This window comes from Frieseomelitta varia, unplaced genomic scaffold (genome assembly GCF_011392965.1).
Source record: "Frieseomelitta varia isolate USP_RPSP 00005682 unplaced genomic scaffold, Fvar_1.2 scaffold_298, whole genome shotgun sequence".
NCBI lineage: Eukaryota > Metazoa > Arthropoda > Insecta > Hymenoptera > Apidae > Frieseomelitta > Frieseomelitta varia.
In genome coordinates this window covers 1,178,478-1,194,639 of record NW_025110032.1, presented here as the reverse complement: position 1 = coordinate 1,194,639, position 16,162 = coordinate 1,178,478, and the positions used below count along the sequence as shown (strand labels likewise).

General features: G+C 36.6%; 1 protein-coding gene across 1 annotated transcript in view; it reads right to left on the bottom strand.

Moving 5' to 3' along the window:
- Positions 1-9,615: 9,615 nt before the first annotated feature.
- The window catches only part of LOC122529590 (neurotrimin-like), a 404,527-nt gene continuing 397,980 nt past the window's right edge, over positions 9,616-16,162 (bottom strand). Inside the window, exons 11-12 of the mRNA XM_043655866.1 lie at positions 10,296-10,407; positions 9,616-9,935 (exon numbers count right to left, since the gene is read on the bottom strand). Coding sequence (XP_043511801.1) covers positions 9,920-9,935; positions 10,296-10,407 — 128 coding nt within the window. The 3' untranslated portion in view covers positions 9,616-9,919. The remainder of the gene's footprint in view (positions 9,936-10,295; positions 10,408-16,162) is intronic.

Genomic DNA, 16,162 nt, shown 5'->3' with positions numbered 1-16,162 from the left:
AAGTGACATTCTGAAGTCTTCTATTATATACGTCAACCAAGTCGAGCAATTTAAGTCTACACATAAATCTAAAGTTCGTATAGCGATCGTACATTTTGTGCGGGAAGGTAGCGGGAAGTTGTCTCGACGAGCGTGAAGAACGCTCGGGGATAATTCTATTTTCTATTTCAAACGAAGCGATCGTTTACTGTTTCAACGTACAGTGATTTTCTAATGGGACGCTTAAATGATATTTGTAACACAATTTAGAGATTTACACATAAATATTAATTAATGTAACAACACTGAGGAATTACAAAGTGTTGCTGCTGTATTATTTTCACGATTAAATAATTGGCACGACGATAAGTGAAATAATGTTGAATGTATTCGTTAAGTTGTTCGTAGAACGTTCCATTGGGAACATTAGAAATTTTCTGTGCATTTTCTATGCAGCGAATCACCGCAGTTCACGTGTACTTAACCGTGCAGAATCTCTCCGACAGAATATTGCATTATGTACGTAGTGCAAGGTGAAATTACAGAAGTCGGTTAACAACTTCACAATTACAGATAAGTTTAACGAGTTCCTTCATTGTATAAATTCGCGGAATGATCTCGTGCGTTGCCGTGTTAATAGGAACTAAGTTAATTAAGGAAGATGGGCTGTGTTTACGTAGGAAAAGTGACCGCGTAATGAAGAACTTAATTTTTCACTACGCGTGCTGCTTTAACTTGTTCACGTCGCAACAGTCAAACTCGAGGCTTTCGCGTTTGAAACTGCTCCGAGTCTAAATTTATAAGTACAAGATTACCAAATTTGGAGTTAAAAGTTTTTCATTGTTGGATATTTATATTCCTAAATTATTAATTTTTATAATCTTACTTCTTTCCGCGTAAGGCGAAGAATAGAACTTATCTTGTCTGCCAAATGTCACAATAATTTGGATATTTGATTCAAGGTTCAATTATCGTTTAAAATCTCCTTTGCCCGCGCGATCTCGAAGAAATCTTCAGATACATTCAGCCTTTAATTAAAATACTCTGTTCTGGATGTTGCCAATATCCTTTCTGCCAATCTCAGTTTCTGTTTTATTTTATCAAACAATTACGACACACCGAGGGGATGATATTTCAAAGCCATGGCAGAAGTTCGTCATAAAGTATGAAAGCTCCGCCGGTCTCGATTCTACCTTTAGGATACCTACACGTTTGTACTCTCCGTTTGTTTGAACCAGGCTCCGAGAAAAAAAAAAATCGTTTAAACAGCGAAAGAAATTGCTTGTTATATCAGTAACGAGACGATCTTGTTACAAGAAGCAACGTGGAACCTTCCCTCTCCGCCCTCTTTCCCGGTATCTATTGCTCGGGAAACAAAATGCTAATGGAGAGCGTACTGTAACTACTAAGCACGAAAAGCATCGATATCTCGGTCCAGTTTAAGAACGCCCGGGCCGAGGTGGGAGGGAGGAAACGAGACAGACAACGAGACAGAACGGGCCACGATAAGGAGAAGAAAAGTGTTCATTAAGACTGTAATGGGAGACGTTAAACAGGGTACATTAACGTCCGTGCTAAGCTTATAGTGTCTTAAAAAGCAAAGCTCGTTCATAACTATGCCTTTCACGGGGGCTGAACTTTAAGTGTTTCCTAATATGCCCGGCAAAGAATCAAGATAACAATGGAACGTTGGCTTGTGTTTGCGAGGGATGAATGTATTTACAGGTTATTAAATTAGCATGACAAAATACTCGTGGTCGAAGTAACGAGATTTACAGGCCTCGAAGGAAACTTTAATAAACCGGTGGATGGCGATTGTTTAAAATAATTCAGAGCATGGAATATTATAACGACAGTTAAGGTGAATAAGAAATGACGAGAAAAATAGGTCTATTAGCTTTCTAAGTACTAACTGTCCGATATATCGATATAATATCTGAGAAAGCCGAATGTTCGATATATCGACGAACTCTCTCTTCTTGTTTTGAGTAGCTTGAGTCTTGCTCGATTTGATTAACTTTGAAACTATAGGAACTACAATAATTTACACGAAAACGTGTAAAATTAAACTTCTGGTGATTTAAATCCGTCCACTGGCGAAGGGGGATGTAAATACCCCGTCTTTAGAAGGTTAATGGGAGGAATGTAAAATAACAAGGTTCATTCATTTTTAGTGATAAATTAATTCCTTCGAATAAATGTATTTACCTGAAAGCTTTCGAAATAAAAATTTGTTAATTATAGTCGAATTTGCGACGCGATACAGTGTTACAGTTTTTCAAAACTAAAACTGCATCTGGTAATGTTTATTAAAACTTGAAAATTATATTAAAGCTATGATGGCAATTCGAACAGTTCGAAGTCGAAATTTTTAAATTACAGTTTTAACTCATGATGTAACACGGTGTTACGATTTCTTTTTTATTTTCTCTCAGGAAGTAAGAGCATGATTTTCTTGAAACTTAAAAATCACAATAGCGATGTCTGCAATTTTATTCGTAGCTTGATGCAACTAGCAGAATTCGATTCACTTTGCAATTTAAAATATTTTTTATTTCCATGCTACGTGTTTTTCGTATCCGAGTATAGAGTGCATTCTACTATGAAAACTGCACGTGAGCGCTATGAAACGTAACATTTTCAAATTGGCGAACGTTGGGGAACAACGGAGGAAAAGAATGGTCGCGCTTTATTAGAAATTTACCTCTGGTAATTTTGTGACTGAAGTGAGTTATTCAACGCAGTATGTCCAACCAAAGGGCACAGCCCGGGCGAAATAATACGGGCATTGGATTATTTATGTTCAAGTTCGCCGCTCTCCGTCGAGTTCCTTTCTCTGAGAATTTAAAATGCATCCGGCATCGATATCGTCCTTAGATTCATGCACTGCGATCGAGAAACACGAGTGTGTTTTTCGGGATCGCAGGATTTTTAGAACGCGCAATTTCGAGAAGGAAACGTGGAAGTCTCTGATCGACAAGCCAAATTAAAATTAAATAACATTGGAACATGTTTCGCGTTTCGTTTTGCTTGACAAAAAGACTTTAATTTGCAATTAAACTGCGCGCTGTGTAGCAAAGCGACGACATTGAAATATTGTTTAATATAAATGAAAAATTATAAATAAAAGTTATTTTTTCATATATATATATATATATATTTCTGTAACGTTTCGTCTAGTAGGAATTTTTAACTACAACAATTTTTTGGTTGTTCTTAATTAAACAATCTTTAATTAATGAAGCAACTCTTGTATGAAAAGTTTGCTTAATTTAAATTATCACTTGAAATTTTCCAAATATACATATTATATATGTACATATGTTTCATACACATTAGATATTTAATTTAGACAATTTGAACGAAATAAAGTTACTAGCAACTTCAGTTCATTTTCTTAAAAGAATCTCAACTTGAAACTTTGAAACCGACATTTCAAATCGAGTAAACGAATTCGCATTCACATTTCTACAGTAATTCCGACTCGTTCGAATTATTAAGATCAAAATCAATTATGCATCGTCTCGATAGTTTTACACAAAATACTACGTAATGCGTGATAGCGTAACGTGAACGTAAAATGGTTCAATAACACGTCAACAACACCACACGATTGCAGAAATATATATTGCTGTAATAATTGCAATTGAACCAACGACAGAATCACGATCAAGATGCAGTTCGCTGTACAGTCGTACAGAACAGCGTAACGTCGGTGGAACGAAAGGAAAACAATGAAATAATGGGAGAATCGCGATCCTAATGCAGTTTTATAACGCGGTCAAACTGGAAGTATAACGTCCCGAATCAGTCGGCCTATCAGGGGCGAGCGACGGATATTGCACGCGATTCAGCCGTTGGCCCCGAAAGGTTTCCGAATAGAGAAGCGGTTCTCGATTTGGACGAGATTAAAGCGATTTACCGAATCAGAACGAACTAGTTCTCTATGAGAAGGGAGGTTGCGCCGGATTTTCGGGTGGAAATCTGCAGAGGGCCGCATTATTTTGTGACCGGCTGGTTCGCCCCGGCCATTGTGCGGCATTATACGGATAAAAGCTCTGCCCGTGTAGGTATAACGGAGGGATTTATTACGAATCGATAACTCCGGCCCTTGTCACTACTCTCCGATGAAATGTTTGCCCGACGCCCAAAAATAAATTCCCTCTTACACGATGCGTGAAAACTTGCACTGGCTCTGTCGATATTGCTGCTGCTATCCCGTCGCTTGTCCTCTCTCCTCTTTTTTCCTCTTTTCACTCTTCTCCTTCTGTTTTTTGTTTTCTACCTCCGTTTGTTCTTCCTTCCTTTTATTTTTTCGCTCGTAGGATACTGCTACCTTTTGTTGTTTCATTTGTTTTCGTTTCTCTAATGAGCGTTAGCTGCCGCCTGGCGAAATTTGTACAAGTTTCTCTAAAAAGAAAGAAAGAAAAAAAAAAAAAAAGAAAAAAAAAATGAAAGAATGGAAGAGCGTGGTAGCTGGATCGGCGACGTAGGAATATCGTAACGAAATCGTGGAAAGAAAAAAAAAGATTGTTCCACGGTTTTTAGTGCGTGTTAATTGTATTGTGAGAGAAGTAACTCGGCTTTATGAACTGCATTTAGAGCACCATGGATGGAAATTAACGTTTAAACGATTGTACATTTTGCGCGAGGAAGTTTCTTTGAAAATGTCGTAGAATTCTTTTTATGTTCTTTTTAATGTTTTAAATAACGTTACGTTTCAATAACCGAGAATCTGAAATTTCTGTTCGCCGTTGCATTGAATTTTATATATTCCTGAATTTTGCAGATATTATTATTTCTGATACAAAAAGATTGTGTACACCATGTAATGATGTAGATAATAAGTATTAATCAACAGTATTAAGAAAAGATCGATTTTAAGTCTTTCTAGAGTCCCCGTTACAAATGTGGCTGACAATCCATTGATCTGAACTACTGAAAATCCCACTTGACACGAGATAATTGACAATTCTATAATACAATATAATTCCATTTCAAAGAGAGAACGATGATATCTGTCTTTTAATAATCTGGATTACGAATGAAAGTCGAAATTATTTATTTCAAAACAATTATTTACACATCCACTTGTAACATTTGTTGCTGAATTGCATCAAGTTTTCATTCCGAACAGCCAATACAGACTTAATGTAAACAATTTCTATTTAGACTTCCGTGGAAGTTAATTCCAATTCCTTTCCACAAGAAATACACGTTTCTATCTCCCCGTTGAAGAAATAATTTCTTACTTCGTGCCACCTACAGATCGAAGCTTACTTCTACCTGATAATTAATACACCCTTCTCGCGCAGTATCGCCCGATGTGTCGCGATCTCTGCCGCTTTTCACGCCGATTCAAAAGCTCAATACGTGGCAAGTTTACGGCGGGATAAGCGCGACGTACGACAGACAAGGCTCGTTACGCGCAGAAGGCGCGCCCTGCGACGATAAAGTCGCGACGTTGGAAACGGGGGTTTACGCTGGCGGACTGGTGTATAAAATGCGAGCGCCGGATCGTGGACGCCGGCACGATACCGGCCACGTGAAAAATTAAATACATCAAGCATCATATTTCAGGCTTCGCAGCCCACCGGTGTTTCCCACCGCAGTCGTGCATGCGTTGACAATTGCAACGCGATTGCAACGGACGCGGACAGAGTTTTGTATTGGGATCGTATCGGATTCGTGCATAACCAATGGAAATTTCAAATTTCGGCTACGAAAGAACAACACGACATCGCTGAGTTAGACGTTTTTCTATCTCCGCGGTGTGATTACTGATAGCGAATTGAGTCAATTTGCGGAATTTAAAGAGCTGCTGTTTCAACGATCATTTGCAATTGCAAATATTCGTGCGTTTATGAACAATTGTTAAGTATGAAAGTCCGAAGAACTTGTAGGTTGAAATGTGTAAGATGTGTAGAACGAAGTATACGCCGTTCGCCTTTCTTTTAGCACGTACATTTCAAAAAATTGTTTCGAGTATGTAAAAACACAAATCTGCATGAAAAACGTGCAGTAGTAAAGATTAAATTTTGTGCAATTTATACCTGTTGCAATACAATATGAACAAATTGCAATTCCAATATTATTTGACATCAATACTGATGGGAAATATCAGTAGAAAGTGAAAATCGTATTGTATTTTATTACGAACCGTTTGACAATTTTATTTATCTGCGAAATACAATGAAAAAACGATATCCGATGCATGCGTTTGTATGTCTTTTAATAAAAATGTACGAAGAGTATTATGTTACGTGTCGAATATGTGCGTTTAAAAATATGCATTTGCTTAAACGTCCGCAAAGTCTGTTTATGAAATGAAGATTAGGGGACACAGTAGAAAATTTATCGAATTATATTTATCGAATTAATTCCGTGAGAACGTAAATATTATATTCGCTTTCTTATCGCAACGAAGTTTATTAAGTAGTAAGTTCTGTGCGTCGTTCGACGCCGAGAGTTGGCGAAACTGAAAATAAAAATCTGATGGTTCATCATGGAAAATCTGTTATAAGTTTCATTCTCACCTTCCATGAAATATTTAATATTGTAAAGCACAAGTTGAATAATTTCACGATATATTATACTTACCTTTCTACCTATACCATTTCTCTCTTTTTTTTTTAAATTAGACAGCTCTTTGAAAATTCTTTCAACAGCAAACGTTGTTTAAGAACAAAAATATTCATTGAGTATTAATAATTGCTGCAGGGGTAATAACTACCTACTAATAAAATTACGCACTACAATGGTTTGCGCAACGTCAATGGGATTATTGGAAATATATGACGTAATTAGATTGAAACAATGGCATGCAATGATATTATTGGTTAAACATTGGCTTCATTTCAGATGAAATTGCGATACATTCCCCTGCGTCGTAAATAAGCTCATGATTAGTTTACAGTCTACAGTTCTAGAAATTTTCAAAAAAAACACCGACGATTCTGTCACTTTTACAACCTCAAATATTCTATAATTCTATAATTTCCTCCTATTAAATTATAGTTTCGAGCCCCGAATTATAATTCATCTGTCCTCAGTTGGTTCGAACTCGTGACTACGCTACTCATACAATCGAGTTTGACTCGATAGGTAATCAATAATGAAACTTTATGTTTATATAACTCTAATTGCGCTGGACCGTGGCACAAGACTTGTCTGAATCGCGTCGTAACAAATTCCACTCCGATATTCTACTTTCGATACACGGAAAACTATTGACGATGAACACACTGCCGCTTGTAGAACGACGTAAAACTCTCTGGCTGATTAATTGAGACTATCTCGTTGATTAGTTGTGACTTAGCTTCGTTGGTTAATTGGAAACTGACTTCGTTGGTTGATCGAAAACCAACAGGGACGTTGTCTTAAAATATACACTCGTTTGCCGTTAGATCTAGCGATAGATTTTAGGCCTCGAATATCTTAGCTATTGTCCCCGTATAGTTAAGGTACTTAATCATCCCGAAGTTTACAAGGTGTTGGGCGGTTAGCAACGTGGGAATTAATTTGTCGTGCGCGACGTCGCGGTAAATTGTCGCCACGATGCTGTTGCTGCTAACAGTAATACTCCTTCAATCCCGAAGACGATATAATTGCTGCGAACGCATCTAAGATTTAGCTGTGTGTTACAACATGACGGGACAATCAAATTTCAATCAATTGTAAATAAAAAAATGTACAATCGAACGAAACCGATAAGAACGGTTTCTTTCTTTACACGAAGAGTCTTCGAGATTTCTTTGGGAATTTCTATGTATTTTACAGTCCATTGATGTTTTTTATAAACACCCATTGATCGTTCTATAGACGCATTCGTAAATTTTTGATACACTTAGAAATATGTATATATATTTCCCTACTAGATATTTGGATATATTTAGAAATATGTTAATATACACTTAAATAATAATTATATACTTTGGGAATTTCTACGTATCTTTCAGTTCATTGATATTTCTTATAAATAAATCGTAGATGGATGGAATCGTTCCGTAAATTTTAGTTCTTCTCGATATTTTGGTATATTTTCAAAATATGTTGATATGTAATAAATATATACTTTAGGAGTCTCTATGTCCATTGATATTTCTTGTAGAAAATGAAATAAATTGAGATGTTCGGCAGATCTTCTGAAAATCAGATTTTTTATTAGATTATTTGTTCTGTATGCTTTTTTAATTTATTTCTCAGAAACTAGAATTTAATATATTATTATATAATATATAAATAATATAATATATATAATTTAATTTATTATTATTTAATATATTAGAATTTCCTATAATTTGTCACGCCCGTTCTCTTTCGATGTCAATAAAAAATCGAGAAACGAAAAGGAGAGAAGAGAACAATTAGTTATATATGAACAATTTATTCTGCAATTCCATGGAAAACAAAGTCGAAAGATCAAGATCGAAGATTATGGTAATAACGGCAGCCGGAGTAAGAGGGTTGATTAATAGATCAAGTTTTAATTTCACCAGGTGAAAATGTCATAATTACTTTTCGCGAGTTAAGCTGCTCTCAAATAATAGAACCGCCGGTTCTTCTACGTAGTCGAGCTTCAAATTTTTCTCCGGTTTCCTTCGTCCTTCTTAATTCCGAATCTCTTCGGGATCCTTCTGATGAGATCCCGAGTACCGTGCTGTATCACAGAAGTCGACGCACGCATTGAAAGATTGCTATTCTTCGGAAATGTATGCATCGGTGGTGAAATGAACAGGCCGCTGGAAAGAGGAATAACGTAGACGTTAGATGAGAAGATGGAGCATGACTCAAAATCGTATCTGTAAACTAGAAATATCATCATAGAAAATTTGTTTGACGCATCCGTCAAAAACTGAGGAATCTACAAGACTTTGAAAGGCTAGTCTGTGAACGAAAGATTTGCTCGTTTAGTTTGATCGTTTAGTTTAATATATTTTGGAAATAAAATGTGAAAGGAAGAAATCTTTCGATAAACGTTAAATAAAATGCGGTTGAACGTAAAATTTCATGTAAACTAATTGTAATGGAATCTTCTGTTCAGAGGATGAGTTAAATAAAACGGTGCAAGGGTATTTCCTGTTAATATCTGTGAATATCGACCGGAAATTTTTTCCCTTCTTTCTTCCTTTTCTCGGTTTTTCATTTTTGTTTAATTAAATTGAACGGGAGGGTTTAATTACTTAGCGCAACAAACTAGAGATAAAGGAAATCCTCTAATTTATTTTAAATGGAACATTTTTTCCCCCACTCTGCCGCAGTAGCTTTTATCGAACTTGGTAATTTTTTTTTTTTTTTTAAACGTCCCCCCTCCCCCTGTTTTTCTCCGCGGACAGATTATTTCAGAGGATATTGTACACGCGATTAATTAATGCTTCAGCATTCAGGGAAATATAGGTAGAAAAATCTCGGGAAAATTCAAATGCAGATGTAAAGTTTCACAACGTTGAAATTTCACGGTATATTTTCCAGTAACGTAACGTATAATTTGTTAGCGTATATACAGCATTGTAAAAAAATTGAAAGTTTCATACAAATTTGAAACTTAAAATACTGTATGAAAATTCAATCCTGAATTTCTGGAAAATTTTTAAGAGTTGGAAATATTTTCAACGGCAGGCTGTTTGCATCGTATCTAATGATTGTTGGCCATGTCCCTCGAATGCGTTCCTTTACGTGAAAGGGAGGCAACCCTCAATGGCCATGTTTACACGAAGTGATGTAATTTAGCCACGGCGCGGAATTTCCTGCAGAATTGACTCTTTGGTCACCGAACCGTTACAACCGAATTCACTCTTCGTAAACTCGCGGTCTATGACACGTCTTTAAACTATTGGCGTCAAGCAGCGTGAATTTCTAAAGCTCCGAGCAAACGTTCTCGCTTCCAGAAGTAATGGCGAACGAAAATCTTCAACTCGAAGCGTGATGCTCTTCTTCAAAATTATCTTGACAGCGATCTATTAAAAGAACAAATAAACAAGTGTTAGACCTTGGGTATCTTGGAATGCATATTCATTCACATAACAGTTCATTTGTTTGATATATTCGTGTAATAAATTCTTCAATAAATATCTATATCACTGCGATATAGATATCTTGCATTTACAGAAATTAATATTTTTAATACTGATGGATCCATTGTCGTCTAAAATAAAAAAAAAAAAAAAAAAGAAATATTACTTATAATGAAAAGTCTTAATCACAAAACAGACAGAGTGACTTAATTTCCTTCGATAAAAAAAAAAAAGATGCAATGTAGATCAGTAACAAAAGCGTTGGAACACTGGTCGAAAGGTTCTCTTAGAAAGAATCAAAACCTTCGTTCATTCCTGTTCGTCATTCCACTCCTTCTTTGCCTCTCGAACGGCTCTCCAGTCGAACAATTCGGCAAGCGAATTAACCCTTTGTGCTTTTCGATAGTCTGCAGAGCTGCAACAGACAGAAACGTTCGGTAGGCCATCGAAAACTCTTGGAAATTCTACTCGGTTTGGCCAACGAATCGCCAGTTACGAACCCTGTGTGGTTCTCGTTCTCGTAGAATCGAAACCACGGTAATTTTTCTGCATGGTTACGCGCCGTGTGCGTACGACGAATTTCCAGGACAGTTTTCCTCGCAGCGAAACTGTCGCAACGTGTTTAACGCGGATGCGTGAACTCGGTGCTGTTAGGATTGCATAGGCGGCGGGTGAAGGGGGACTAAGGGAACGTGGCTAGAAACTATGAGTGTAACTTCCACCATTTATGTCTCCAAGTTCTTGAGATAGCTCATACGTGTCGTTCACTATGTTCAACTATTTAAGATATATACGTACGTGCCTGTAGCACAGTATCTGAGAATAAGTAATACTCTGCTTTTCAGTGTTTAAAGAATTTTTCTATATCGAAGATCGACAGTGGTACTATGTCAGAGAAATGACGAGCATTTTTTTATTTCTTTTCTATCTTTATTTCTTCATCGCCGAACGCGTCAATCGCATCAATTTAGATATAATCTGTAATAGAGTGCGTGTCTCGTTGTTTTATTTTTTCTGATAGTTATAGGTACGAATTCAAGCTGGAGTAGTTTATTCAGACTTGAAAAGAATCTAACATTATACGAGAATACTGTAATTTCGTAATATAATAATATGTAATATAATATTATTGTATATAATAGCGTCGCTGTAATTTGTCTCAATTCTGCAATTTAAATTAGAAAATTTATGCAATTTGTTAAATTCTGCTTAAACTCTGCACAAAACATTCCCGTTTCCAATTCGTTTCTTGAATTGCTCCATCGTTTTATTAAATGTCACGTTACGAAGCCTGGTACCACACGGCGCACAAACGCGGAAACGCGTGATAAATAGAATCAGTCTATGGAATCTGGAATAATTCAGAGTTCAAGTGCTACTGACACTGCCAAATTAACGAGGCAGTTGCGTAAACTTCACGGCAGTAATTCGCTGTCTGGAATCGATTACCTTTCCCGGTTCGTGCCCTAAACACAGTCCCTTCACTGATAGTCCCTTCACTGTAGCAAGCCGATGAAATTCCCAATGTTTCATTTTGTCACATTCTACGACTATAGATGTTGATAAATTGGCAATGCAGTTGGATTCGTATAGTTTTTGAAAAACGCCGTTTCAAGACTCGAACAGTTTTTAATAATTCTGAAGTTTAATATAAAGCCTATTTTAATTATCCTCTGTAGAGTGGGAATTATTTTTACAACTCCGAGTTTTTAATAATGATGTCCGCCTCGCCTTTTTTTTCAATTATTCTTCCCTCTCGTTTGAAAAATTCCAATTTCACAACGCGAAGAAATGAACGAAATATATCCATGTTATGATATACCTAGCGAGTGTTGTGCAAAAGGAAATATTCAACAGTGTAAGTCGATACAGCGAAACGTTAATCCAAGAACTCAAAGAAATGGAGATCTACAATTTACTTATAAGATCTCGCTTAAGAAGACGAAGATCTACAATTCTCCGTTGCAGACTAAAATTTTTTACTAAAAAATATTTTATTAAATTTTATTTTAATAAATAATTAATTTTATTTACTAAGAAATAATATTATTTAATAAATTGTTGATGAATTTTGCTAACTATGGTTTTAACCTGCTTGATTATGACGTGAAAGTTCAATTCAATATGTAACGGCGTATATATAAAATCCAATCAACTATATCATTGAATAACGATCGACGAGTGTTCAGTTTCTAACGACTGACACTCTATTGATCTGTGCTACTGAAAATTATTCTTCTCGTGAGATACGAAACTTTATATCTCGCAAGTTTCCTTTCTCTAGATTCTATTTTCCTTGTTTCTAACATTGACATTTTCTCGTATTCCTAATGGATTTTTAACGTGGCTGATGTTACATCGACCTAAATCACTGAGAATTATCTTTAATTCTTTCTTCAATATCTTCTACGTTTCGTATTCGTGAAATTCACATTCCCAACAAATATTTCCAACGAAGAAAATTCTCAAAATACTGCTCACACGCAACGAGACGCCACGTATCTCGAAGCGATAGTGTGTTACATCGGTCCAACAGTTCCTTCACCCTGTTTCGTGGGCACGGCAAATAAGAAAGAAATTCGTTCTTCGTTGCTTCGATCATGACTCGTAAGTGCACAGCCTCCCCCTTTTAAAAGAAAGCATTCTCCTTTCAATCGCGGGCATCAAGGACAACGAGGAACAGCTTACCGTTCAGCTTTGATCGGTAAACTCCGTCCAAGAAGATACACTGGAGATTAGTCCCGAGGCCTTCGATCAGCACTTTCTGTGATTAAACTGGTCGAACATTCCGCCACAAAGTGCGCGGTCTCCTGATTTATCCCCATTTCATTGATTCGATCCATATCAGAAGAAGCTTCGAGCATGCCAGCTGGCTCGATCGAGTTTTTTCGGCTTTACTTCTTAAGAATGGTGAAATGGACTAAAAATATGGCATCTGTTTTGTCCTCGTGTCCTGTTTTTGGTGTCAGAGAAGTATTTCACAAGTTAATTCTGAATGTTACAGAGGCTCGTGAAAGTGTTCGATCATTTCTTTCAAAGTTAAATGTCTGAAATTGAAGATACACTGAAAAGGATGTTTCAGGATAAGTATTACGTTTGTCAAAATTGGAAGCAATTAATCACAACTTGAAGAATAATATTTATTGATCTATAAATGGGAATAATACCTTTGAAACGATTGATGGGGAACTTGAGTGTTGATTAATTTCCTGTGAAAATGTTTACATGCAGGCACAGTGTGCCACGAGAAAACATTTTTCAACGAGTGCAACAGTTTTCGTTGTACCTCCCGCGTCAGATTGAAAAATAATTTCATTTTGTTCAATTTTTCGTTTCAATTGGTACAGAAGTTTTTTCCAAATTGGTCAACAAAAAACTTATTCCTCCTGTCGTATTTATCGGGTTGGTTTCAGTTGAATTTATCATTCTATTTGTAATTTACAGATCGAAACGTCGAAACGTTTAAATGTAAAAGTTCGCCGTTTAGTTGCAAAATATTTCCATCGAACGGTTCGATGGAGTGAGGTTTCTTCTCTGAAACGGAGTTTCTTGTTTCGTGTTCAATGAGCGTACACTCGATGAGAATCATTAAATGGAATTTATGAAATTAAAAGTTCCTTGTAACTCCGCTCGGAGTCGGATATCGCTCGAATTCGTGTCTAGAAAGCAGTTTCTTAAAGGGAAATCGATAGGATAAACGTAATCTCCTTTAAAAAAAAAAAAGAAAAGAAAAAAGAAATTTAGACCTTACGTAAGTTTCGCGTAATCTTTTTAGACGTAATCCTCGTGTCCCTTTTTGCCGCGGGACACAGCTTAAGGATGTAAATTCCTCTTTTCAGCGATAGACGCTCCGGCAGTGGGTTGCAAGATTGAAAAATCACTGCTTTCACCGTGTTTCCATCGTCAGTCCTTGAATTTTCTCTCCTTTAACGCCGCCTTCCGCAAAAGACCTCCGCAGATGTAAGAACTGCATGGAATTTATCCTCTATTTCGTTTATTTTTACATGCGAAGGAAGCACACACGCGGGCGTGGTTTCTTTTAAATATTTCCTTGCTTATCGTTCTCATTGCAACTTGTAAAAGTGCTTTGAATCCTCGTATAAATTCCCGTTTATATATATTCGGAATTCGTACTTACACGAGGAAACATCTTTGAAAATGAATCGAGTTCCACTGTGTCACTTTTACTCATAAAGAATTAACTTTTGTACGAGAAAAAAAAAGTGACTCTGTGTACACAGAGTATAAATATTCAAACATCTATGGTACAAAATTTATATATATATATATAAATATAAATATATTTATATTATATTTATTAAATATATTATATAAAAAATTATATATAATTTTTATTATATATTTATATATAAAATATAAATATATATATATATATAATTTTTATATACATATATCAATTTTATTAGAATTTCAGTTAGATATGATTATATCGGCAAAATGTAATGTGTGCAGAGTAGTTGCACGATTCTTCATTATCTCTATAAGACGTGTGCTTAGAATTTTTAATTTTAATCTCTATATACACTGCTGAATCAAAGGAAGTTTGAATAATCTCATAAATGTAACTTATAAGAAGAGCAATGTCTCAACTATTCACACAAGTGAGTATCAATCATTTATCACTGTATCATGTTACATTACCAGATTGTTTCCGTATAAAGAGAATATTAAATATTTATACGACTAATAAAATGTTTCCCGCAACACACCATTAATATAATCCATTCACAAAAATGTATCGTATATATACAAACGAAACGTTTCACGAACCAAACTGTAAAACGTCGAAACTATAAAACACTTGCCACTTTCGTACAAAATACGACCGAGGGAACGTTCGCGCGGTCACCCTGCGAATATTCATCGCACTACATTAATTCAACTCTGCGAAAGTCTCTCGAACGGCCGCTCGAAACGGATGCGCACTATTTTTTTCCTTTTTTCTTTTTTTTTTTTTTCACCAACGAATTCAAGTCTCGAACCTCTTCTCTGATTTCAAACGTTCCGAACGAGTGGCAGCGAGTGTTCGAAAGGCTCTATACAAAACACGAGGAGCGCAAACAAGGGTTGAGAGAAGAAACGAAAGCGGCGCGGATGCAGACCGAAGGAGCCGTGAAGGGGCGAGGGGGTGAGTGGGCGGAGAGGCGAGGGGCGGGAAGGGTTAACGCGAGGAAAGGGTGAATACAAGGCGATCCGCTATGGATATTGTGAAAGCTCGAGCGAAACTCGAAACCCCCTGCGCGTTTCCTATTTCTTCTCTCGCGTTGCTACGTGGGTTGCATTCCGCAACACCCACAGCACGGGAGGATACCCTATCCTTTAAGAGATCCGAGCGATTCCCTCATATTTACCTCGTTAGGGATATCCTGCGTGCAGGTGCGGCAAACGCGGAGAAGTGTAAAACTCTTCAGCGACCCGCTCGCCGATTGAATCTCGTTGTTGTTCGTCTAGTCCGGTCTCGTCTGCAGCGAGGGGAATCAAGTTCGATCTAGTTTCGACCGAGTCTCTACGGTTTTGTCCTGCTCCTGGGTTCGACGCTTATCGGGCCGAAACCCAGAGTGACAACCGGAAAAAGAAGCAATTTCCCTAGATTTCTTTAGCCCCTGTCCACGGCCGACTGTTCGAAAGTTTCATGAACTGTTCAACGCGCGAATTTAATTAGAGCGGAGAATATTTTTGAATATTTGTATTAACGAGAGACAACATTTCGATTGATTTTGACACTCGAATGTTTTTGATACTTTAGTGCAGATTTGATTTTGCATCGAATTTTCTATTAGAAAACTAGAAGGTTAGGAAATTGATAATCCGATTCTGTTCTTATCGCGAATTTTTCTCATTTCTTATTATTTTCAAATTCCTCGTCATCGTCGTAGTTGATTTGCTGAAATAAATTTCCATGAAGGTTTTAAATGTTGAAAGAAGAAAAGAAGTAAATGTTATATCGTCAATGCTATATCGCCTCGTATGTTATCAATGATAATGCTATTTGTTAATTCTTAATGACGTCCGAAAATAAACGAATTAATGAGAATGCAACACATGGGTGAAATTCAATGCCGCAGCGTGTGGCAATTTATTATCGCGCGAGTATTTATATATCGATGCAAAGAGCAAAGAGCCGGTTAATCAGTTTGTGAAACATGCGG